Source organism: Nesoenas mayeri, assembly GCF_963082525.1.
Source record: "Nesoenas mayeri genome assembly, chromosome: 7".
Classification (NCBI taxonomy): Eukaryota; Metazoa; Chordata; class Aves; order Columbiformes; family Columbidae; genus Nesoenas; species Nesoenas mayeri.
Window position 1 is genome coordinate 361,674 of NC_137551.1, and position 24,433 is coordinate 386,106.

Sequence of the window (24,433 nt, forward strand, 5' to 3'; positions counted from 1 at the left end):
TGCATTTATTGCACCCTCCCTCCTTCAACCACTTTCTCCTTGGCCATTGCTCTTGTGATTTTACCGCTTGCCTGACTGCTCTTCGCGTTCACTGTCGCTCTGTTTCCTCCCTCTCTGTTCTCCGCCGGGCAGGGTGAAAAAGGGGCCGCTGGCATAAAGGTAGGCACGAGAAACACAGCTTTCTACCATGGCACATCATCTGGGAGCCGCCGGGCTGTAGGGGCTGGGTCTGCGGCGGCTCTGGGTGTTGGATGGAGTACACATGTGTGCTCTGATGAGCCACAGACAGGCACTCCAGGCAGCCTGTATCCGTTTGGTGGAATTAGATTCTTACCAAAGGCATTTCTCTGACTATGAAGCTTGCTGGTGACTTTTTGCAGCTCTCCATTTGATGGGCTGGATTGGGGTTTCCTCATAAAACCTGGTTAGCTGACGCATCAAACCCATCCAACTCTGCAGCTCGGGCTGAGGTTTGGCACTGGGATTTCCGTGTGTCGCTGGACACTTCACAGGCTCATATGCTCTGTGCCCAGATGTTATCTATCTGACTGAAATTTACTGTGCTCATATATTTAAAGTACATTACTCAATGCAGACTGTGCTTAAAACATTACAACATTGGCAGGCGTTCATGACAGTCTGAGCATAGCACGTCCTGCCATGCATCTTAAACATCACGACAAAATACTGGTCCTGTCATATTTTGAAAGGCATTACCAGTGACACATACATTTCAAGTATTTAATATGTGGCATGCATCTCATTTATTGTGTAGCATATACATTTTCTATATTTTTTCCATCTGGATGGATTACTGTTTGAAGTGAGAAAAGGCCCCTTCAAAACTTAGCATGGGTGAGTTACATCAAGTTTAAAGAAAGGTCCTTGGGGAGTGCAGGGTCTGGGTTAACAGCTCAACAGAACAGCAGCAATTGTCCTCCCACAAGGAAACAACGCCTCCTCAGAAATAATAAAGTCCAGTCTAAAGGCTCCCCCGTGTCCATCTTCACATCAGCGTAATTCCATCAAGCACAAAGGCATCGCTCCTGGTGTGCGCCTGTGTAAATGAGAACAGAATTGCACCCAGAACCTACATCTGTGTCCCACGAAGGTCACTAGACAACCAGTAAGTGTGATCAGCTGTGTCATTTGAACAAGTGTTTGACTCACAGCCCCCAGCTTAGTCATCACGTTCAGCTTTACTGACAGGGTATTTTTTGAAAGGTCCTTGGATTGAGGCTTTTCCTCATGCTCTTGAGGAAAGAGTAATAAAGAAACTGGCCACAGCCTTGATCAATAACCCCCTCGTAATCTGCCTTCCACAGAAAGGAACACAAAAGGAAGGGTCCCTCTTTTAATTGGCAGCCAGTAGCCAGTACTGCTAATGAGCTGATAGCACGGGCATGCTCTGTCGTGATGGGCGCGAGTGGGTATAAAGCTGCAGGGGAGGAAGGTGCGAGGGTTTTGGCTGGAGAGCTGTGGCCTCTCTTGCCCGATGAGAACGGGAGCAGGAAGGTGTTACCTAGGTCGGTGCGAGGTTTAGGAGAGCGGGCGGTGCTGCCGGCTGTGCTCCCGGAGCCCAGCAGGGACCTGGGCTCTCACATCTGCCCCTGGTGACGTGTCCCAGCTCCTGGCTGGGCTGTGCCGCTGCAGCGCTGCTTCTGGGGGTTTGTGCACCAGACCGCGGGGCACCCTGTGCCGCGCTCGCCCAGCCCAAGGGGAGCTGAGGGATCACAAAGGGGCCGGCCTGGTGGGTACTCACTGTATTACTGTGGCTTTCAAATGCATAGGGTTCAAAGATGTTCTGTGGAGTTGTTTTTTGTGCTTATTCTCTGGCTTTGGCTCTGGGCTTTCTTCCTGCTCTTTAATGGTGCAGGGTTATGGTTGTTGCTCCTGCTCTCTAATTAGCTCTGGTGCCGGTGTGATCCTGCTGATGGGGGCTGTGCGAGCCGGCTGAGGCCGTGGTCAGCAAACACCGCTCTGTAGCCTGCCCTGTGCAAGGGGCTGCCTTCCTCCCCTCCCCGAGGGGGCTTGGCTTTTGCAGGGCTAAATAATTAAGGCAGTTTCCTTCAGGAAAGCGCCAGGGATGGGAATGGCTTCCCACGCAGGGCTGCTCTGGGGGTCTCCAGGTGGAAAGCATCGGCCCTTCTGGTCTCATGTAAGAACAAAACCAGGGAGCACAGTTGGGAGGGAGGGACTGAGAGTGGTCCCCACTTCTTCACTATGAAGTGTTCATAATTACTGGTTTATTTTTCTTATGGCTGAAAATACCCTAGTTAAGTATCTTGTATAGGGTAGGAGGTACCCATGCTGCCCAGATCTTCTATATTATAGTACTAGACAGCGTTTTATAAAATAGAGTTTGCAAGATGCCATACTTGCAAAAAGTACTTTTTAAAAATAAGCATATATACATATCCCTGCTTAACAGTCCTTCCAAGCAAGGACTAAACACCTAGAATAAAAACTGGTAATCAGTCTGTCTAAAGATGGTTTGTTTTCTATTTACCACCAGATAGAATTCAGGCTAACAATACAAGGCAACCCTTGGCTTCTGTGTCTCCCAGCTAAGTTTGTCCATCCTGCAGTCGCTCAGAATGCCGTGGTGGGGATGCGGCAGCGGGATGCAGACACTGCTCAGTCCCGCTGTGCCAAACGGGCTCGAGAGGTGCTGCAGTGGGAAAGGGCCCCGGCCGGGGCAGCGGGCTTGGCGAGGGTCGGGGCGCGGGCTGCGCTCCCAATCAGCAGGAGGGTTTCTCCTCCCCTGTGCCCTGGGTGCTCCTCACCTCCTGTCTGTCGCTCTCTTTCTGTGTTTCTCACTCTGCTTCCAGGGGGAGCGAGGCATGCCAGGGCTGCCAGGAAGACACGGCTCCAAGGTACCGCGTAAACAGCAGTGACGCTTGTCTGCCTGGTCTCACCCACCCCTCTCGACTGTCCCTGATGCGCAAGCATCGCCCGGATTTGTGTGTGTGTCTGTTAGCCAATGGCTCTCCTCAGCTGAACTCTTTCTGCTTCTAAATGGCAAAATACAGGGCCTAATTTATGAAGGAGGTGGCGGGGAAGAGGTGTTTTACAAAGCAAATGGCATGCCAGTCTGATGCTGTCTTGCAACATCAGGATGTTAATGCTTTACGCTAGCGAGAGCGGCCAATCGCCGACATTCATAGGGAAGTGGTGTTTTGTAAACTGGGGCTTTCAGCGATGTGTGGTTGGTAGGGCTGCACAAGTGTGAACCTGCACTAATGCAGCGACAAGTCAGGGCCAGCGTGCAAGCAAGCTTGCATGTGTGTGCATTGCGCTTTGAGGATAAGTACTAGAAAATAACACGATCTGCCGCTTAAAGGCCAAGGAGTGAGGAACAGGCGTCCCAAATGCGCTGCGAAAGCCTAACCCCAGCCACTCGCTGCACGCCAGCCCTTTCATGACTCTAGCCTGAAATCACTAAAACTTACTAACCCGAGACCATCTGGAATGCTTTTTCCCCCTTTTATTGCATAGAATCCCTGATCTCCATCTTCTGTCCTTGTGTTTTTTAGCTTTGTCCCTGATTTCTGTTTCAGAAAGCTGAGAGGTATGATCCTGCTGCTCTCTGGCTCCCCACTCCTCCTTGTTTGAACTTTTTGAAGCTCCTTTCACCTTGAACTTGGCTCCCAGTCCTCCTCTCCGTCTCATGTGCTACACCCCGACTCCTAACACCGCTTCATCCCTCCCCTCTCCTTACACCCTTAGTATCCCTCATACTTGCTTCACTAACCGGACCTTTTCACCAGGACCTAACTAACATTAACACAGGGCGTACAGAGATGTTAGAGCGAAGGGCTGACAGGGAAGACCTGCTTTTTGCACCAGCGCTGCCGAGGAAAACGTGACTGTCCCTGTGGGCGCAGCTGTCTGGGATTGCGGGACCCCGTGGTCTCGTGGCGGTGGCTCGTCAGTGCTGCAGAACTGTGCCCGAACGGCAGCGCCTGGAAGGGTTGTTTTTCCCTAAGGTGGTTGGTTGGCTTCAGAGCGCTCCTCAAAAATTTACTGCAGGGTTTGGCTTCGGTGAGGAAAACAGAATGGATGGAAAGCCAGCCCTGGGGTACGAGCTGGCCTCGCTCAGGATGCTCCAGCTGATGTAGCTGGGATCAAGCGCTGAACCGGTGTTTGGTCCTCAGTCTGCCTTTGCATTCCTGAGTTATCTGACACTGTTCTGCTTGTTGGCCTTTGATTCGCTTGCAGGACTAAAACCGGGGAGGGTGGAAATCTGGTTGTCTTGACCGGGTTGTGCTGATGATATCTGTCTCTGGAGGAGCTTTCTGGGAAGCAGAGCCACTGCCATGGGTGAAGGGCCGGCGCAGGGAAGGAGGACGCGTGCTGTGTGCTGTTGCAGCATTACTTCTGACTTTCAGAAAGGAAAAGATGTGGATTTTGCCTTTTTGGTTCCACCTGGCTGATGCCGCTTTGTTTTTGAAAGTTTGTGTCCGGTTCGTTTCAAACAAGGTGTTCCTGTCTTTCCAGGGCGCTCCGGGGATGGCGACCGCAGGGATGAAGGTCAGTTTCACACTGCGCTGCGACGGCTTAACTAGGCTGCGCTTAAGAACAAGTCCTGGAGTGAGGAGAGCAGAAGGCACAGAAAATGGTCGGGCAGCTCCGACTAAAGGGGAATATGGGAACTGCTGTTGCTTTTGGCAGAGTGGTCAGTGAACTCCTGATACTCCACAGCAGTGATGGGATGGCAAGTGCAGATTTAGGGGCTGAAGTTACCCCGGGGATCCGAGACGCACAACGAGACAAGGAGCTGTTGTCCTGATTCCTCCAGCTGCTGGGGAGAAAGAGAGAAATAAGAGGTTATTTCCAGGGCTGGTGGGGAGGGTTTTCTCCTCGATGCCACATTGGTGCCGTATGAGCGCCGCTTCCCCGCCACCCCGCTGCACACACGGCCCTGCTCCGCTCCTGCGCGCACAGGGCGAGGAGCAGCCAAACTCCCTAATGCCAGCGGATAGGACTTGTCTTATTGTGCCCCCTTGTACCTGGTGAACTTCCTTCTGACGTACTGCAACCTGGTTCCTTGGCCTCATAAAAGCCTCTTGTCCGAGGCTTGCTGGCTTCTTACAGTGGCCCAGGAGCCGGCTAATGAGGATAAAACAAGTTCCAGGCACAAATACTAATACGTATTTAAAGCACCATGATGCCCTTATTTACAAGTCTAAGGCCTCCACAGATGAACGTTCTTTGCTCTGGTAGCTCTGGGAGGTTTTGTGGTCTCTCATCCTGATTTGTCACTTTATTTTCCTGTCTCTTCCACTCCAGGGCGAGCCTGGGACTCCAGGAGAAAAGGTACTGTCAGAAGACTCTGCTCTGAACCCGCACCTTGGCTTGGTTTGTGTATTGTTCCCCCTCCCAGAGCACCTGAGGGAGCTGAGGAACAGTTCTGTACTTCCTAGCACCCAAATCCGGGCCCTGCTGGCACTTGCCAGCGTAGGAAAAGTGGTGGTAGCACGTAGTGGTGCCAAGTGAGAGGGGGGATGTACTGCAAACATGTCTGTGTTGATGGGAATACCCTCTAGCTGCTTTCCTCCTTTTCCCCCTGCTCCACAGAATACGCACAGCACACTTTGCTTAGCAAGTACAAGTGTGTTCCCTCTCCCCTTCCCTTGTCCCTCCTGGCCTCTGGGTGCCTGTGTGCGCCCCAGAAGTGTCCCGTGCTGCTGCAGGGAGCTCTTCTGTCGAGCGCCGCGTGAGCTGCCCCGCACAGCCTCCCCGGCTCGGTGTAGTGTGACCTGGCCTGAGCTCCTGTGGCGAGCGCGGCACAAAAATACCCCGTTGCTCTCCATCACTAAGCAGCCAGCTTGGTTTCTGAACAGCTGGCTCCTCTTGTTTGAGGCTCGCTGGCTTATGTTACAGCGTGCGACAGCCATGTAACAGACACCTTCTCTGTCTCTTTTCTTCCCCACGAAGGGAGATCCTGGAGTCCCAGGGAGGATGGGCCCCCCAGGTTTGCCAGGGAAGAGGGGGCAGCGGGTAGGACATTGTGTGTCTGGGCTCGGTGTCCTGGCAGTGCTGTGTTCCTGCGAGCGGGACCCCGCTTTGCGTTGCGCTGTCGTGCTTGCGAGGGATTATGTGTCCTTCTCTGGCTCTTCCCCTTGGTGAAGTGTGTGCGTGTTCCTGCTTGCAGGAGGAGGGGGCTGGCGGCAGGCGGGTAGCACGGGATGCCTGGGACATAGTCTTGTCCTGGGAACGACTAAGGACAGCGCTGCATCTTTTTGATTCCAGAAATAACACCCCAAGCAGGGACTCAGTAATTTGACCTCCCTTCTAAAGCAATCTGCTGCTTTACGCTGTTGTTCAGGCAGCACAGGATGTTTTCTGTAGCCCTTATGGGCATGTGTATTGAAAACTAGTCCTTGAATGAAAAGCAGGACACCAAAAGGGATTCACAGGGGCTGGGACAGAGTTAGGCATTGTATCCTAACAAAAACCCCAAAGGCCAAACCCTCTCTTTGGGTGTGAGATCCTGCAAACATTTTCCTTCTTTCCGGGGCGAGCAGCGGTAATTCACAGCAGCAATGTGCATGCTCTGGCAGGGAGGAGCGCTGGGTGGCAGCCTCGCAGGCGGCTGGAGGCCAGATGGCCTTAGACAGAGAGGTCACTGCACTCTAGAATTGCCTGAAAAAAGTAATTGCTGCTAGTTAATGATTTTCCACCAGTGCATGTCTGTTCTGGAGCATTGATGCAAGCCCCCTGCATGCCAGGTGTGTGCCCTTGAGCACTGGCGTGTAACGGCATGGCGCCACGACGGGCTCTCTGCTGGCTTGGCTGATGGGTGTGCTGCTGCAGCGGCGAGGGCTGGGCACCTGCTGCGGAAAGGGGCTTTGAGTTGTTCTTTGTAGCCTGTACGCGTTGTTAAGTTCTGGAGGTGTGAGGGTTGCAGGTAAGAGCACACATTTCTCTGACAATGTGGTTAAAACACCATGGTAACAAACCCCTGGTGTCGCTCTCCGTCCTGGCAAGATGCAGACTGCCGAACAGGACGCTGCAGCTGGAAGCCAGGGGTTTAGCAGCTGCGTGGAATGGACTGACTAGAACATAAATCCCACTACCTGAGCTCTGGCACTCCACAGATGACCCAGATGCCATGGTGAACTAAGCAAGGCCACTTTATCAAGCGAATGCTGGATGCCCTTGGTTGCTCGCTGCCCCGTGGCACCCTCCGTGGTGCCCCTGCAGCTCAGCCAGCAGGTTCTGCTCTCCAGGCATTGTTTCACATCACCATCTCCAGTCTCTGCTGGTTTTGCCACTCGTTCTCACCGCTTTTCACGATCAGGATGTGTCACAGAGCTTGGCTGCTGAGACACTGCACTGCTTTTCTTTTCAGAGCACGATGAAACTGGGAGTTGGAGAGCAAGCAGCGCCCATTGTTAGAGGTGCAGGAGTGGTGGTGGTGAGATTGTTGCCAAGGCGAAGCAGCGTAATTCAAACTGTACTGAGGAGGTGTGAGAACTGGGATGGACTCAAGCAGTGTACAGCTGTGCAAACAGCTGAACTCTGTCAGGGCACAGAGAAGGTCCTGCACTCCAAATCCAATCTCCCCTGGGCAAGAACTTCTCTGTGTATGGAGTGGGGTGAGCCTGTGCTCAAGGGCCGACAGAAAAGGGTTTAGCAGACCAGAGTGACAAGGTGGATGCACAGGGGGGATCCTGGATCCCTTTCCCATCCACCTTCCTTTGGAGAGAAAGCAATGCTGTGCAGGGACAGTCTAAAGGACAGGAGCAAACGTTCCCTGTCCTGAGCAGGTTCTGCTGCAGGATGCCTTGTCTGTGCCTAAAATGAAATGGCCTGGGGAAGGGAAAGAGGGTTTGAAACCAGGAGCGGCTCATCCTTTGGCTGCTCCCCCAGGCCAGAGAGCCTGCAGAGTCAGCCCCGACCATGTCTGTGTTGCCAACAGGGCGAGAAGGGACGAGCTGGTGACCCTGGGCTTCCTGGACTCCCTGGCATGAAGGTTTGTATTTTCTCTGACTTTTTTGGGGGGGCCACTCTCATCTCCTTTCCTTCCTGCCTCCTGCGTGCAGCTCGTGCGCTCCTGATGGAGCGTGTTGTGCAGAGCTCGGCTGGTTGTCCGCCCCCGCCAGGGGTGTGACAAGGGATCCCTTTCTGTGGGGAACTGCGGCTTTCACGAAGCAAGGGGGGCACTGGTCCTGGGAACATGGCCCCAGAATGGTGGCGTTTCAGCCGCTCCTGCTCCAGGATGCGCTAGGCTCTCAAGAGGCCGGCTGATGGACCTTGTCTTGGGCCCTGTCTCTCTAAGCCAACAGTTTGGCAAGTGAAATGATGGAGATGCAGAGACTAAACTGTGGTGCATGGCTTGTTCTTCTTGCAAACAGGGAGATAAGGGAAGTGCTGAGAATGCCTTGGTGGGAACTAAAGGAGAACCTGGCCCTCCAGGTCTGCCAGGGCCCCCCGGACCAAAGGTGAGTGTGTTTTCCTCCAGGGATGTGAGGGAAGGGGAAAAGGTTGCATTCACCTGCACCCACCTCTGATTACCTGCTGAAAGGGTTCTGCAGGGGGTTCTAGTTTCATTGTTTCAAATGCTGAAGGTGAGAGAATTTGTGAACTGTGTTTCTGGGAGGAGAATAGAATACCCTCCTTGTGCTCAAATAAGTCCCCTCTGGGCTCTGTGAGAAACCGGTCGCTCAGAACCAATGACAGCCTCTAGTCCCTGTGGTGCTCCAGGCAGGGAGGACACGGGAGGCAGGATGGAGCCCCTCCAAGTCTCACCAAGAAAACTTAAATCTGAGGTCCCGTCTCCATGTACTCGGAACAGCCTTCCTGTGCACGCACTTCGGGTCTGCACCAGGTGCTTTCTGAACGCTCCCTCTGCACTGGGCAGGAGGAAAGGGCGGCCGGCGTGAAGTCACAGCGGGAGCCCTGCACACGGCAGGGCCACGCTGCTGTGTCTCTTCCTCCTGGAAATGCGAAGCCGGCAGTGCAGTCACAGCCCTGCCGCACAATGCAAACCCACCCCTTTCCCTTGTTTTCTCTCAGGGAGAAGCTGGTGACATCGGCTGGCCTGGCACTGCAGGGCCGCGGGGAGAAAAGGTACAACGTGCTTCTGCACAATCCCACCCCACGGTCAGTAGCTGCACGTTTGTTCTTCCATGTGCAAAACCTGGCTGAAAAGGAGCAGTTTAAAACTGAGCTGTCTAGTCCCAGACCGTTTCAGAGAACTAGCAGAGAACAATTCCTGGAGCCAAAGCAAGCGAGGGGATAGGCTTTGCTAACAGCGTGTTCTTCTTGCTACAGGGGGAACGTGGTTCACCAGGAGACCAAGGACCCATGGGCCCAAGGGTAGGTGTCCCTTCACTGACACTGGGAGAGTTTTGGCCCTTCAAAGGGATCTAAGGACAGTGGGACCACACTGCCCGTCTAGATTGGGCTCTGCTTTCTCGGCAGATGGTAGCACTAAAAGTGCTGAGAGCTGCTCAGTGGCTGAGACGAGCCATTTCTGCACCCCATACCTCATCAGAGGACACCCCTGCCTTGGGGGAAAAGTCTTCCGAGCCCGCTCAGGGTGAGTGCTCGGTCATCGGCAGGGAGAGGTGGGCTTGGACACCCCTGTCTGAATTCAGGCCCTTGGCATATCAAAGGGCAGCAGGAGGGTGTTTTGTGTGCCCAAGTCTGATAATCCATCAGACAGCCCAGTTCTTGGATTCTAGCCTGAATGCCACCACTTCCCAGACCTGCCAGCTTTGGTGGTCACGGCATGGTGATCCAGGCTTGCCTGGCTACGCTTCCGTGGTGTTTCCTCTGTAAGATGGGCTTTAAAGAGCTTTGTTTAATAAATGAAGAAGCGGCGGCCCCTCTGAGAGCCCCTTTTCAGGGTGAACCGTGGCTCTGAGTACCCTGTGGGAAGGGCAGTCCCCAAGCCCTGGCTGAAGAGCTGGTGTCTTGCAGGGCCCCAAAGGAGAGCCTGGGAAGGATGAGATGATGGACTACGATGGTAACATCAGCGAGGCTCTGCAGGTGAGCAACTGCCCTCCTGTCCCACAACTCACTCCTGGGGACTTTACTGTTTCCCAGGGGACGCAGGCAACCAGGAACACCCACATCTGCTTCCTCGCCAGTAGCATAAAAGGAAGTACCCTGTTATTCCATAGTCCCCCTCATCCCACGGCTCACTGCCTGGGTGCTTTGGTAAACTCCTGCGCACCTTGTGTAGTCGATACATTGACACTGGTGGATGCGGAGGTGTGCGATCCCCTCGGAGCGGCGCGTGATTTGGGCTGGATGGGGGGCGAAGGGCTGCCGGGCTCCCTCGGGAGCGTGAGGCGATGGGCTCTGGGTCAGCCTGGCTTCTGCGTGGGAATCAGGGAAAACATGCAATGACAGCTTCGTGGGAGCTCCCGGGGCTGTTTGTTCATGTCGTAGGCTCCTTGCTCATTCGGGCCAGTGTTACACTGGTGCAGAACAAACTGCCTCCTAGAGAAGATGATTAGCTTTCAAATGCCTGTCTTCCTTTCTAATTTTTTTTTTTCCCTCCCCAGGAAATAAGAACTTTGGCCTTGATGGTGAGTTCCTAGCTCTGCTGGCTCATTTTGAGCGAGCAGCCGTATGTTCATCCTAAGCAGATGGCCTGACAATTTAGGTGCAGCTAAAACATTTGGCCTCTGCTGTTGGGAGCTAAAGTCGGGGCTGCTGACAGCTGAAGGAAGAGCTCGTCTTGCCTTCTGATCGGGGCACTCGAGTTCTCACCGGGCCTTTTATTTCCCTGCTTTAAGAGGTAATACGCGCTCAGAAGGGGCAGGGAAGAGCAAGGGGGATGACGGCAGCAGAGGCAAAGGAGACCCGGAGTGCCTTGCGCCAGGCTCGTACTGCCAGTCTGGAGTGGACCCTTTGTGGTGGGAGGGGATCTGTGATTCCACCCTTGATAAGTGTAACTTGCCATAACAGTCCTGTACAAAATGGATCATTTAAACCAGCAGGGACTACAGGCCCTTTGGAGACAGAGGGAAAGTAGTTATTTGGAGCCAAAAGAAGGGAAAAAGGGTCCCTGTATTTTGCTTGTCAGGACAAGAGACCTGGTTGGGAGAAAGGATGGATTGTTAAGAACGCAGCGGGGGTGTAAGCAGCGCCAGGCGAGAGCAAAGCGCTCCCTGGGTCTGCGCGCACCCGCCACTGCCCGCACTGAGCAGGAGATCTGCTCAAAGCACCAGGGCTGTCTAGCTCTGCCTCAGCTGTGCTTGGGATCTAACCAGTACGGCGCTTCCTATGATCTTTGTTCTAAAAATATACTTTTGTAGGTAGGAAGGGAAAACCTTGTTAAGCTCACTTTGCTTTCAGGAGCCAGATAGCTGTGGTCATTTTAGTTTTCCTCCATGAAAACATAAAGAAATACATACCTAGCTACAACTCACTTCGGACCAGCATCCTGCTCGCTCAGGACTCCCTGTTATTAGGCTTCCCAAGCAAATGCAATTTCCAGTGCAAATGCAAATTCCCCCCCCGCAATTTCCCCTTAAATTCAGAAGAGCTGTTTGGTTTCAAAATACAAAAATAGAAGCCCTGTTGATAATCTCAAATGCATTTTTCTTTATGCAGGGACCCCCAGGACTGCCGGGTGTGGCTGGACCTCCAGGGCCACCAGGACAGAAGGTATTTGCTCGGCAGGGCTGAGGGACACACACGAGCAGTGCACCGAGAACCCTGCGCAGTGCCCCTGCTGTCCCTGCGCAGCGCTGTCACACTGTCCCGCTGGCTTCTACCGCCCCTCCTCACGCACGATACCCTGAAAGCCCCTTTTCCCACAGTGATAATGCCTCATCTCAAAGATGAAGGAACCTTTCTGCTCGCTCTCCCCTTTAGGAAGCAGTTTAAGGGAACTGATCTCTATGCGAGGATTATGTCAGCTGGGGACTATGTTATAGCACCGGGACTCTGAACTCTGTCAGGGTAAAGCAGGCTGGAGAAATTCTGAGGCAGTCACAAATGTATTGTTTCAATGGGGATTTCTATGCTCTTTTCCCTGGGTCTGCTAGTTACCAGGGTCCCTGCAGACTACTTTGCAATGCCCACCCTTCATCATCATAGTGCCATGCAGGAGGACTCAGAATCGCTGCTTTTGAACTGCCCAAGTACCACAATTCTGTGTTTCAGGGTGAAATCGGCTTGCCAGGTCCTCCAGGCCACGACGGAGAAAAGGTGAGACGCGGTGCCCCTGCGGGCTGCTCTTTCTTTGGGTGCTCTTATCCGGAGGCAGCGTTTTTCCATCTCTCTGCTGCTGCACAGCTGCTTTTCCCACGTGGGGAAAAAAATACATTTTGCTTCACAAAAATGAGCATTCATGGTTTATCCAAGTCCCAGCTTACCAGGAGCAGCTGGGACGGCACGGCGAGTGCACTTTGTCCTGCCCATGACTCCTCAGGTGGCATCGCTGTGAGGAAGAGGATGAGCAGTGAAAGAGTCTCCAGGCCAGGGGGTCGCTCTGCAGGAGTGACCTTAATGCTGTCGGCAAATGTTTCACTCTGTGTGGGTTTATTTTAGGGACCACGCGGCAAGCCTGGAGAAATGGGTCCTCCCGGACTGCCAGGAAGGGATGGACCACCTGGACTAAAGGGAGAGCCTGGCCATGTCGGGGCCACAGGAGAAAAGGGCGAGAAAGGAGAGCCAGGACAAGCCGGCTCACCGGTGAGTAAACCAAAGCCTCTCGGGGCACTGCTTGGCATTTAGGTTAGGGGCAAAGCCCCGGGACTCCTCAGGTACCTCAGAGCCCCTCTGCGGTGGGTGCTGGAGGCGCCTCGCTGCTGTTTTACCAAGCGAACGGATCCAGCAGGCGGGTGTTGGCTGCCTGGCAGATGTGCTGCGGCGGCTGTCGCGCTGCCCGCCCTGCTCGCTGGGCACTGTGTCTCTTCCTCAGCTTGCTGCCCGGCGCCTTGCTCACGCTGAAACGCCGCTGTAAGCAGGCAGGGCTGGCCGTGAGCAAGGCAGCTGAGGTACCGGCACACACACCCTCCGGGGGGCAGCTGCTCGGGGTAAGTCCCTGCATCCTGCCACTAACTGCGGCGGGGTGCCCAGTCCCCCGTTTTCAGCCTGTCACAACTTCTGTGCCCCCAGCACTAGCCAAGAGGGTTTTATGCGATGAGTTTCTGCCTCTCTACAGGGCTGCTAGGATAAAAGTCTTGCTGTTACAACAGGTGGCTACTGTGAGCAGAGCAGGGAGGCAGGAAAGCAGTCCTTATCCCCGCTCTGGTGACTGGCACATCTACAAATGCCAGCAGGGTGTCCAGGCATTTGTACATGCAGTTTCAGTGCCAGTGAAGCCCTGCATTTCCATGGGCGCCTGACGGTTGTGTGGGGTTTCCATTGCGTTCTTGGGAGGATAACAGCCAGTCTCAGGTCTTGCAATGATGTCTTGTATGTCTGCCTGACTTAGTCGTGCGGAAAAATCCACAAATCTTTCTTGATCCATAGGGTCTTGATGGCCCCACTGGGGAGAAAGGCGAGCGAGGCGACCAAGGGATGCCAGGACCGCCAGGATTGCCGGGTCCCATTGGACTTCCAGGATTGACAGTAAGAGTGAAAACAGACGGGCTGCTCTTTCCTGCTTGGCAAAGCAACACAGGTGTAGAAAACCACCCAAGGGGGTGTTTCCTATAGCGCTGAGTCTCTCGGGAGCAGCAGACCCCTTAGTCAGGTGCTCAGGTGTCACCGAATGTCCCGTGGCACTGCTGCTGGGCAGCCATGAGGCACCACTCTTTGCAGGGTGTCTCCTCTGGAAGCAGAGGCGCAGCAGAGCTGCGGGTGAGCTGCCTGTGAAATACATGGTGTGTTCCCGTTCCTCCTTTGAGGAACCGCTGCTCCCCGGCATGTGGGTGGGTCACAGATGGCTTCTGGTGGAGCGAGACCCCGGCGCGCAGCTGGTGGTGACAGGGTCTGTCGTTGTGTGCAGGGAGAGAAGGGCGAGCCCGGGGAGCGCGGAAACAAAGGCAATCCGGGAGAGTCGGTAGGTCACCTTCCTCACCTTCCTTCTGCAATGTCGGCCGCGGCGGAGGGACGAGCTGGCAGCGCTGTTGCGGAAAGCCAGCACATCCCCTCCTTTACCACACGCCCTTCGCTAAAGACAGCAGAACTCACCCTGTGGGACCGAGCCAGCTCCTGGTGCCCTGCTTCTCCCTGACACGTGATGACTTGTCATGAGCTGCATTTTTCAATAATGAATGTCTAGGGAAGAATAGAAGCTCATGGAAAGCATAACAAATATTTTCCTTGGCACTTTCAGTGAAGAGATTTCGTGAACGATACTTCCATGTGTCTACCTATATATATATATATTTCAATGTATTTTGAGTTCTTCCATTTGTTTCTTCTCCCTTCTGAACTTAACCCTGGCTGTTGTGGCACCTGCAGCCAGGAGCCCATGGGCTACCGGTACGCTCTGCACGCGTGGAGCCAGCCGCCTTCCCTCCGACCTCCTGAAACAGCTGCTTGCTGCCGCCCTTGTGCCTTCTTGCAGGAGCAGTGGTAGAGTAGTGGGAGTGAGCATGTTCCTGAAAGGAACTCAGCAGCCACTGCTCCCAAGGGCCTGGGAAACTCCCCAAGGCGCAGTTGTCTCTGGAGTATGTGCCAAACAAATGCCACACTGCTTTCCCCCCTCCTAAGTCTCTGCAACCGCTGCACAGCCCTCCCCGGAGCCCTGCTGCTGCTGCTCAGCCCCTCTGCCCCTGACTGCTGCCGCCTCTTAACACAGTCCCTAGGGCAGCCCGGGTTCCCGAGGCCAGCAGCGCTCAGCTGGGCCCTGTCCCCCCTCTCAGCAGCTCCCCGGCACCTCTGAGGGCAGCAGACTGTGACAGTAACTCCTCTTGCATTGCTTTCTAGATACCTGGTCCCCCTGGACCCCAAGGCCCGCCAGGACCTCCAGTAAGTTTAGAGCGATTCACCTGGGGAGCAAAGCACTGGGAATGAGGACAGAGTGGGAAGTGGCTGGGGAGGACTCTGGGTGGAGAAAGCATCCAGAAACACGGTGGTGTTGGAACAGGAACGTGGTTAGGATCACTTCCAAAAGCGCCCCCAGGGCAGGTCAGAGCTACGATGGGCTGGGTGGGTAAAGAGAGAAGGTTGCGTTGGTCTGAGATGAAAGGGAAGACAGTGGCAAGGCGGGATGAATGGGATTAAAGGGATCAACTGCAAAAATGGCCTTAATAGCAAGGCTGGCCTGCTGCCAGGTTGTTCTTGGCATGAGCCGCCTCTTTACCAGATGAGAACAGTACATGAAGTGCCCTTCACACAAATAAAGAGGCCCCTGGGCTGAGAATTTGTGCCCTCTGCATGTCAGAAAGCGACAGCTCTGTGCTGCACGCTGAACCGGGGTACCTGGGTCTTAGAGCACGTCCTTAAACGTGACTCATATTTTGTCTCTTGTCCCACACACAGGGTCATCAGGGCCTCCCAGGACCGAAGGTAAGGCTGCAGAACACTGCATTCTGAAACTCTGCTAGACTGCCCCACGTGCAAGAACCTTTCACTAAGAACTTTCTAGCTTGCAAACGCTATTTGCCATCTTGGTAAGAGCACAAGCACTTGTGAGTGTGTTCTTGAAGGAAACAGATTAGCAGCTCTCGCTTTAGGACCCAGAAAACTGGTCATTTTCTCCAGTTTTCACCCAGGGAAGTGGGGACTCGCTACCCTTGGGATGTAGTTGAAATCTCTGTCTGAAGGGCGAAGGTCTGTATGGCGGGACGGACAGACAGCCTGTCGTACAGCCCTGAGTAACCGAGCTCCAGCTTAAAGCCAGCCAGGTTCCTCACCCTGCAGATTCTGCTGTAAAGCCACCCAAGAACTTCACTGTTCGTGGTGATCAGAAGCTTTTTAATCTCCATCTCCATGTGCCTATGTTCGGCCTGCACCGTTGGTTTGCCTGCAGTAAAACGGGACATCTCGATGGAAAAAATACTTGAGTGGAAATCTTCAAGGAGCGCTGCATTTTTCCTCTGACGTTATTCTTGACGAAGACTGGAAAATGTGGCAAATGTCTGCTGGTTATGCTCAGTATTTGGCTGCCAGCACTATTTGGTTGCTAATGGGATGGTATATTTATCCTGATTAGTCTTGCAAGCATTGATTACAGACACAGTCATGTCTTGCTTCTCTGTAACTCAGCAGCCACTGCTCCCAAGGGCCTGGGAAACTCCCCAAGGCGCAGTTGTCTCTGGAGTACGTGCCAAACAAACGCAGATGAAAGTCCTGCGCAGCACAGCCTGGATTATAGACAGAAATACTGCACTGGTGCCTCCTTGAACTGAGGATCCACGTAGTCTTAATTAGCAGGTGCAAAGAGATGTCTAAAATGAGGAGGGCTTTGTTCCATCCCTGCCATTTGTAATAAGTCTTTATAAAGAGGCTTTCGGTAGTGGCAAGGAAGAGCATTTACAAAAACGGACAGCTGTCATTCACTTGCCCCTTGAGATGTAACCCCACCTTACCAGACAACGTCCGGTCACTTCTCTTTACCCGTGACAGCCCGCGGGCAGTGAGCTCAGCTCCCCTTGCCCACCTTTGCCCACGGGGCCTGAATCTCCTCTTGCTGCCCACGGCTTAAATCAGCTGCCCACGCAGAGGTCAGCCGCCTGACGCTGCTTTTCTTCAGACGGGGCCGAGAAATGGGGCTAAAGCATCGCTGTGCGGCCCTTTGGATTCTCTGCTGCTTCAGGAAGGGAGGAATGCTTGTTATATAAGCGGTGTTACAGTGGGTTTATTTTCTGCTCCATCCTTCCTTTAGGGGGAAGCAGGGATTGATGGAATGAAAGGAGAGAAGGGTGCCCAGGGTGAAAAAGGAGACAGAGGGCCACTGGGATTACCCGTAAGTATCCAGGAAGCAAACTTGTATCAGCTGTAAAGTGATCCCTCAATAGGAGACGCATGCCGGGATTTGATATGTAAAGTCAAAGAAAGAGACGACCTATAAATATCTGTGCCTTTGCTTTTTAAACTTAAAGCCTCAATTTCTGTACAGAACCTTCATCTTTTAGGTCTGTTAAATAGATCAGTGATCGCTTTAAGTCTTCCTGCCTCTGTCAGGATAGGGGAAAGCAAGCGGCAGCTTTCCTGTGCGTTCTTTGCGCTTCAGAGCAATGAATGGGGCAAGACAGAAACAGAAGTCAAAGAGAGGTGGGAAAGGAGGCTCCTTGCCAGCAGCGTGCCACCCGGGCCAGGCTTTGGACAGAAGCTTGCTGGTTCTCAATGCACCCGCTGCTTCGCTACCAAAATTTTCCTGTTACTCTGCGACGGTCGATGCTTCCCTGATGCGCTCGAAGCCTCTGCTGTGCTCCCGCTGTACGTGAACCCAGCCGTGTTAGACCGGTGTTAGTGTGCTGCTTTGCTTGGTGTGAGGGAATTTGGGCAGAGTGATGAGGAAGCTGCAGGAGCTTTAGATACACTCCTGAAGACCTTGTGAAGCTCTCAGCTGGCACCTGCTGAAAGCCTCTTCACCCAGCGCTGAGACCCAGCCGACAGCTGGCAGTGAATCACTGGTGACTCAGTCCCACCCAGTTGCTCTCTCATCAAAAGCACTTGCTGAAGGTACTGCCTGGAAACCAGCACCGCAAAGCGTGTCCTGTGCACCGTGGGACTTTGTCAGCCTGTGCTCCATCACCCAGATCCCTTGTCCCGACTTCGGCTGACACGTGCGTGTCTTTGTAAGACGTCTCCTCTTGTAGCTGTGCTCCCCAGCAGGGACCTTCCAGGCCTGGGCGCTTGTCATCTGACTCTGGCGCTCGAGTGAGCTCATGGCGAGGGTGTTCGCTGCGGCTCCGCCAGAGCCCGTGGCAGAAAGCGACGCTTTCGGAAGCCTCGAATGCGAAGGATTGTGCTTCAGTGAAGCTGGGAGAAGTAAAAACCCGTTTTGCCCTGAGAAATGCGAATGGCAGCTTTCTGTGTCAACATTTACTTGCTCAAGTAAGATCAGAGAGGTACCGTGGACCTTGTGTTGCTCCTCAGAGCTACCTAACTCCATCAGCTTTTCCAGGCCTGAGCCAGGGTGTTTTCAGCCCATCAAACTGAATGCAGTGCCAACCAGGTACTGAAATGTTCCAAAGACTGACTCTGTCTAAACCCCGGAGCCGGATCTGCTGCCTTTTCATGTGTTACTTGGGGCTTGACATCATGCCAGAATTGCAGGACGTTCTGGCACCGATTGTCTGCAGCAGCCTCGAGCTTCTCTGTGCGGCAGACAAGCCGAGGAAACTGCCATACTCAAGCAGAGGAAAACTCAGTATTTGGGACCTATGTTCTACCAAAGCTTCCTCTCCTGGCCGCTCTGAGATGAGACACCGGGCTATATGGGCCTTGGGCAGAACCACTGTCAGATCTTACAGATGAGGAAACTCAGGGCAAGAGCCAAGCGGACAGAAAAGGGCCACTTAATCTGCTCTGGTGACACAGCAAGATAAGCCACCTGTTTTTTAAGCCTCCAAACCACTGGATATAGAGTGGAGCAAGCGTGCACCCGTTTCTTGGAAGGAATGGGAATGGCTGATGGCTCTGCACTGCTTGTAAGTGCCTCTGTGACCACAGGCCCCCGAGCCTTGCGTCTCATTGCATTGCCCAGCCGGCCACTAAGGCAACGCAGTTCCAGCTCCACTGGCACCTTGTTCTTTTCCTCACCTGTCACAGAATGGCTTTTTCCTCAGGGGTTTTCTCGGTGGCACTGAGAGAGGGACATTTGTGTTCTTAGGAGGGTCTGAAAGTGGCAGGTCACTATTATATGTATTCAGTGTTTCTATGTTTTTGTTGGTTTGCTTGTAAGTACCACCACCTGTCCTTGAGATGTTCATTGTTGTTTATTGCAAGCACATGTTTGTCTCAAGTCACTGCATCACTCACGTGTCCCCTCTCCTCTCGCCTTGTTTTTGTTAACCCCACCCCGTCTGTTCAGGGTGCTTCAGGTTTAGACGGCAGGCCTGGACCACCGGTGAGTTCTGTTTCTCCATTACCCCACGTCCCTTCTCCCCAGTATTGTGACTCGTCTCGTCTTTTCCACCAGAGTCTCGTTTACCCCAGGAATAACCTTATTTTCTCCAGCGCAGGCTTGCTGGGGGCGGGGGGGTGTTAGACTGAGAAGTGATGTCCATGCTTGTCTTTTTTGATGCTACAAGCCAGGATGCTGGGCTCACAGCCTATTTGTTCTACTTTATCTCAATAACAAGACGAATGAAATCTCTGCATGGTCTCGTGATGCTCTGTTCCCTTGCTCTCTTTGCGGTGAGGGGTCTCCATCCTGCTGTTCTCCTCGGCAGCCTTGCTTACCACCTTTCCACGACAGCAGCTCTTCGGTTTTGTCTTGGGCACGATAATACCCGTGTGTTTTGTCCCATGAGCAAAAAGCTTTGCGTGTTGTTTTCACACGTGGTGCTTAAGGCTGCACTGCTGTTCCGCCCTAGTACACACAGCACACACGCACCTGAGAGGCAGCAACATCCAACAGTGGAGCAGGAAGAGCCAAGATTCCCACTTCTTGTCGCCAACTTGCTGTGAGATGTGAAGTAAATAAACTCCTTGTGCCAAAGCTTCTCAGTCTGTTTAATTCAGACCGAAACAAGTGATGCTAACCCGGTTCTGCAAACCGTTTGCTAGTCTTTGGTAACAGCTATTAAAAAAGGGCCAAGTATTTTTAATCCCTGTTGGGAAATCACGCATCACTCATGTACAATCCATTTGGCTACTTAAAAATAAAAGGCAGTTTTGTGTAACTGGAAATAATTGAGCCACTCAAACTTCTGAACAGAATCTGAATGACAGCTTGTCCCCTCACTTGTTTTGGGGAAATGGTGGATCTAAATTTATAAATACGCAGGTGAGAGCTCAGTGCATTTCCTGGCACTAAATGATCTTAAAATGATGTGTATGTGTAGGCCATTAGGATGTCCGCGATGTGAACTCCTGCGCAGGGGTGGAAGGAAAAGCTGCCTTTCCCCACTTCCCTCCCTGCGCTGAAGTTGCGCTGCTTGGATCGCGTCTGCCGAGCTCCCCTGGCCGAGCCACCCCGCTCACGTCACGGGGGTCACTTCAGTGACAAAGGGTGCCAAGCTCACTTTGGAAAGTGTGAGCGCCTCTTCCTCAAAGCAGTTAGAGAAAGAGTTCCCCGTTTCAGAAGCTTCATCCTTTGTTCTTGCCAGAAGGCAGGTTATGGGTCTCGAAAGTATCCCTTTCCCGAGGCCCCACGAAGAAACTGTAAGTTTGGGATGCTAAGGAGAGACGGCCCCTGTGTCAAGGGGTTAGCAAAGAGAACGGGTTTTCTCCCTAGCACGACAGGGTCTGGCGGAGTGACACAGATGGCCAAGGAACCCGGGACTGAATGGTGCCTCTGAGTTTGCATCTGCCCGCGTGCGCCTGCCCTCGGCCCTGCCGCATGGCGCCTTTCGGCTTGCGTGGCCGATGGCTGCCTGCACCAGTAACCAAGCTCTGCTGGGCTCCTCAGCCCCACGGGGAAAGCAGAAAATAAGGAAAGAAAGAAAAAGGCAATGGTTTATCCTATATCTAAACGGCCTTTATTCCGCTACAGCTTTCAGCCTTGTCTGATATAAACCAGAGAGGAAAGATTCCCTCCTGTGGAACTGGTAGAAATAAGTGCCTGCTGTAATGATTGTCAAGAGATAGTTTCAAACTTTAAAAAAGGCTCTGTAAGATGGTGCTGGTGTGATCTGACATAGTGGCTCCCATGTTCTTCCAATTGCCTCTAACAACTGCTTCAAACCCATTGCCCCCAGCACTGAAAGCCGTAGTGATGCGGGATGCCTCCCAGCACCAGGCTGTCCTCCCCGGCTGCGCTCTTCCCTACAGGAGCAGCAGCGTCTCCTGGCCTTAACCAACCCCCACAATAAAAACGTCCTCATGTGTTTTCCTTCCTACAACTACAGGGCACTCCAGGACCAATTGGGGTTTCGGGACCAGCAGGACCAAAAGGAGAAAGGGTGAGTTTCCTTCAGAAGCGACCAGCGCTCTGTGACTTCTTTGAACGTGCCCCAGCTCCCCTGGGCAGAGAAGCTCCAGATTTTCCTAGGGCTGGAACTGCTCACCCCATGTGCATACAAGACCCTCAGCTGGGCCTTTGATTTTTGAGTGTCATCTCATCCCCGGGGTTTTTAGGTGCTTCAGAATGTCCTTTACGTCTCACCCATAGCGCTGCTGTGCTGCACTGAGTAGGAGTGTAATGATTTCCACTCTTTTGTCTCCGTTTAAGGGCAGTAAAGGAGACCCTGGAGTTGCAGGACCAATGGGGCCCGCGGGGCTTCCTGTAAGTATGAGCGCACCGGGGCTTTGTCTTCAGTGCCCGTTTCCTTGCTGTGGCTGGTAACTTATTATGCTGCTGTAATACAGCATTTGCAATTTCAGCTGGGTTTAGGTGCTAAAGAACCAAAGTTACCAGCTTACGTGCACATGGGAGCAACAGAAAGAGCTCAGTAGCTTCCCAGCAATGATTGAGAATGAGGTGGGTGAAGCTGAGGAGAAAGCTTTGATTCACCTTGGTGCTCACACTACCAAGAGGAGCTGCATGGGGCTCCCAGGACAAGTATCGTAGTCCAACGTGCTACTTGTGAGCACGTTTGCTGTGTCTGCCTCTCCCCAGCTCGGTGCCCGCCCGCCCCTGTCCTGTTGTCGCTGTGACAAGAGCTGCTGTCAGCGAGGCTGCTGCCGCTGGGATTACCGCTTTACTAAAGCAAACCAGCGTTGGAACTCTGGATTTGTGCAGCCGTGGAGCTGCTGCTTTGTTGAACACAAAAATAGTGAAGTTTGCTGTTTTTTTCAGACTGCATTCTCCAAACTAGTTTGTGCTTTATTTGAAGCACCCTTAGAGTAGCAGTGGTGGTGCTACAGCCCGGATGGTCTCATGGAGATGAAGGAGAGGTTGTCTCTGGAAAAGTGTGTGTGTTTTGTGTGGGGTTTTTGTTTGGTTGGTTTTGTTACCGTAGAGCAACCGGTATGAATGGAAAACAAACTAACTCTTGGACACACTTTCTTCTTTTTGAGTGGGAATGCAATGGGGCCTACTTGCTTTAAAACAGTTCTTCTCGTGTTGATGTATTTCAGGGTTTACAAGGTCTACCTGGTGACAAAGGAGTCCGGGTAAGTTCCCTGGCAAATTTCTTGTATTTAGTTACTAATTAATGCCTTCACATGGTGACAGACCAGTTAACTGCTGAGCGGGCTCCAGTAGCTAACACGTGGTTCTGTCTGCTACACCTTCATATGGGTAACTTTGCAGACTTGTATTTTATAAGGTGATACCTGTAGCTCGTATAACCACCTGGGACAGTGTGACATCTATCTGAAAGCTGTAGGAGGGGTTTTCTAACAAGTTCTTTGTTGTGATGGCTCTGTTCTCACTGAAGCATGAACTTCATGTGTGGCAGAGTTAGGCCAACGTGCACGCTTTAGGAAATCCTGCTTGTCTATGTACTGATGTGTGTAAGGATTCCCTTGAGAATTAACTGAGGAGGAGCCAGTGCATCTTACTACATTGCTTCTAAATTCCCCCTTGAACGTGAAAAAGAAGGTTGCCCTCTATCAAACAATCCTCCAGAGAATGTGGAATACAGACATTTGGAAAAGATAAATTAAATGAGTTTACCCTAAAGAATCAGAAACGAAGTGTCCTCAGGCATTGTCCTGAGCGGACGCGATGGTGAGGAGCTGGGTCAGAGCCACTGAGCAAACGGCTGCTCTTCTGTCACACCACCTGCGTTATGGGAAGACAAATGTTACTGAAACGTGCGTGTTGAGGAGCACTCGCTGCTTCATCAGCCTTTCCACACATAAGGAACTTCTGGCTTCTTAAGGCTCTGAATCATTTTGATAAGAACAGTTGAGAGCTATAGCTGAATATAATTTATATTCAGAAATATAAATGATTTATGGATTAGTCTTACTGAGATTACAATTGCATAAATATGCCAAGCAGTTCAATGTAGCGCACATGTGTATGTCTTTATGCACGTACTCACACATACACATATACGTTCTCTTCCTAAGGCTCTGGTATCACCCGAGTTTTTCTGAAAATGTCAAGTTTTACAGTGCATGTGCCCATGTGGCCATTTCTTATATGAATTTGCTTTTGATACATAGTGAGTGTTCTTTATCTGTCCTTTATCTGCAATGCACTTCTGACCTTACTCTGCACAGAACGGGCAGTTTCGGAAAGCAAGTAGCCACCTGGCATCTTAAACTAGGGGAGAAAGGCCCAAGTTTCACAGGACTTCCAAAGTTCTCCCCTTTTTTAATCATTGCAATTCTGGCTTTGCTGCTTCTTCATTCCAGTGTGTTTTGCTTTGGTTGTGTGGCTTCTAAACAAACAAATAACCTTAACAGAATTGCTGGCCTTTTCCAGCTGGTTTGCGAAGCGGGTATTCTGTTGCAGAGCAGGTGTCTGGCTGGCCGCAGGCACACTGGCCAGCAGGGCCACAGAGCGCTGGTGGCTTCTGAACCCCCAGCCGTGCCTGTGCCGCCCCTTGTTCGGCGTGTGGAGCAGAGCACGCGGGCCTGGGACAGGGGGGATGGTGTTGTGGCCCCAGGCAGCGATGAGACTTGGTGGCCTTCCGAGCAACCCAGCTGAAAAAGTGAGAACCCTGAACTTGTGCTACCAACCTGACATCTTCACTGTTACTTTAATGCCTTTTTGTTTTCTTGTGTGTATGTGCATCTTCCTCGCTCCTACAGGTCCACCCTTGTCCCCTTCATCCCTCCCTCCTCCTCCGCCTTTCTTCCTGGTCCTTCCTCCAGAACAGCCCATGCCGTGCCTGCCTGGATTACCTCTGTGCCAGCGCTTGGTTCTGGGTGACGCCTCCTCCTTGCCTCTCCCACCCGTTCCTCTCACCAGCCTTGGGTTTAACACTTTTTTAAAGAACCACCAGCAGCCTGTGCTCTCTGATTTTTATCCCTTAATTCCCGTAACCTCCTCCGCAAGGACCCTAAATCCAATTCTCTGCGCATAGCCCTTCCCCTGTGTCATGCACAGCAGCTTTGACAATTTCCTCTGTTACACAGCAAGATCTGGTGTAGATGTGCGTGTCAAACGCCCAGTTATTCCTTGCCTTGGCTGGCCCGCTATGGGTGGGACGTTTCCCCACTGCCCTGGCTCTGCAGCCTGCAGAGAAACTGTAATGTTAAACCTCTGTAAGAATCACACCTTCCTGGGTATGTCTGTGCTGCTAAACACATGGTTTCTCACTTAACATCTCCTTTTAAAATATTTCCTAAATGTTTAATTTAAAAAAACAAACAACTTTCACTGATATTGGTTTGAAATGGATGATCCTAAAGCTTTTGTGTATTCTTTTCTTGTTTTTTTGGACTAAACTATTATTTACAGGGGGAGAGGGGCAAGAAAGGCTCTAGAGGGTCTAAAGGGGATAAGGGAGACCAAGGAGCGCCTGGATTAGATGCACCCTGTCCGTTGGTATGTTCT

The 24,433-nt window shown here is 52.5% G+C and overlaps 1 protein-coding gene across 1 annotated transcript in view; it reads left to right on the forward strand.

Moving 5' to 3' along the window:
- The window catches only part of COL13A1 (collagen type XIII alpha 1 chain), a gene marked incomplete at both ends in the record, with an annotated part of 52,332 nt that overhangs the window by 20,104 nt on the left and 7,795 nt on the right, over window positions 1–24,433 (forward strand). The window contains 23 exons of the mRNA XM_080347670.1: window positions 133–159; window positions 2,832–2,876; window positions 4,501–4,533; window positions 5,293–5,319; window positions 5,941–6,003; window positions 7,928–7,981; window positions 8,364–8,450; window positions 9,025–9,078; window positions 9,283–9,327; window positions 9,934–10,002; window positions 10,524–10,547; window positions 11,578–11,631; window positions 12,133–12,177; window positions 12,520–12,663; window positions 13,447–13,545; window positions 14,851–14,892; window positions 15,406–15,432; window positions 16,751–16,831; window positions 18,905–18,940; window positions 20,886–20,939; window positions 21,209–21,262; window positions 22,057–22,092; window positions 24,338–24,424. Of these exons, the coding sequence (XP_080203796.1) occupies window positions 133–159; window positions 2,832–2,876; window positions 4,501–4,533; window positions 5,293–5,319; window positions 5,941–6,003; window positions 7,928–7,981; window positions 8,364–8,450; window positions 9,025–9,078; window positions 9,283–9,327; window positions 9,934–10,002; window positions 10,524–10,547; window positions 11,578–11,631; window positions 12,133–12,177; window positions 12,520–12,663; window positions 13,447–13,545; window positions 14,851–14,892; window positions 15,406–15,432; window positions 16,751–16,831; window positions 18,905–18,940; window positions 20,886–20,939; window positions 21,209–21,262; window positions 22,057–22,092; window positions 24,338–24,424 (1,287 nt within the window). The remainder of the gene's footprint in view (window positions 1–132; window positions 160–2,831; window positions 2,877–4,500; window positions 4,534–5,292; window positions 5,320–5,940; window positions 6,004–7,927; window positions 7,982–8,363; window positions 8,451–9,024; window positions 9,079–9,282; window positions 9,328–9,933; window positions 10,003–10,523; window positions 10,548–11,577; window positions 11,632–12,132; window positions 12,178–12,519; window positions 12,664–13,446; window positions 13,546–14,850; window positions 14,893–15,405; window positions 15,433–16,750; window positions 16,832–18,904; window positions 18,941–20,885; window positions 20,940–21,208; window positions 21,263–22,056; window positions 22,093–24,337; window positions 24,425–24,433) is intronic.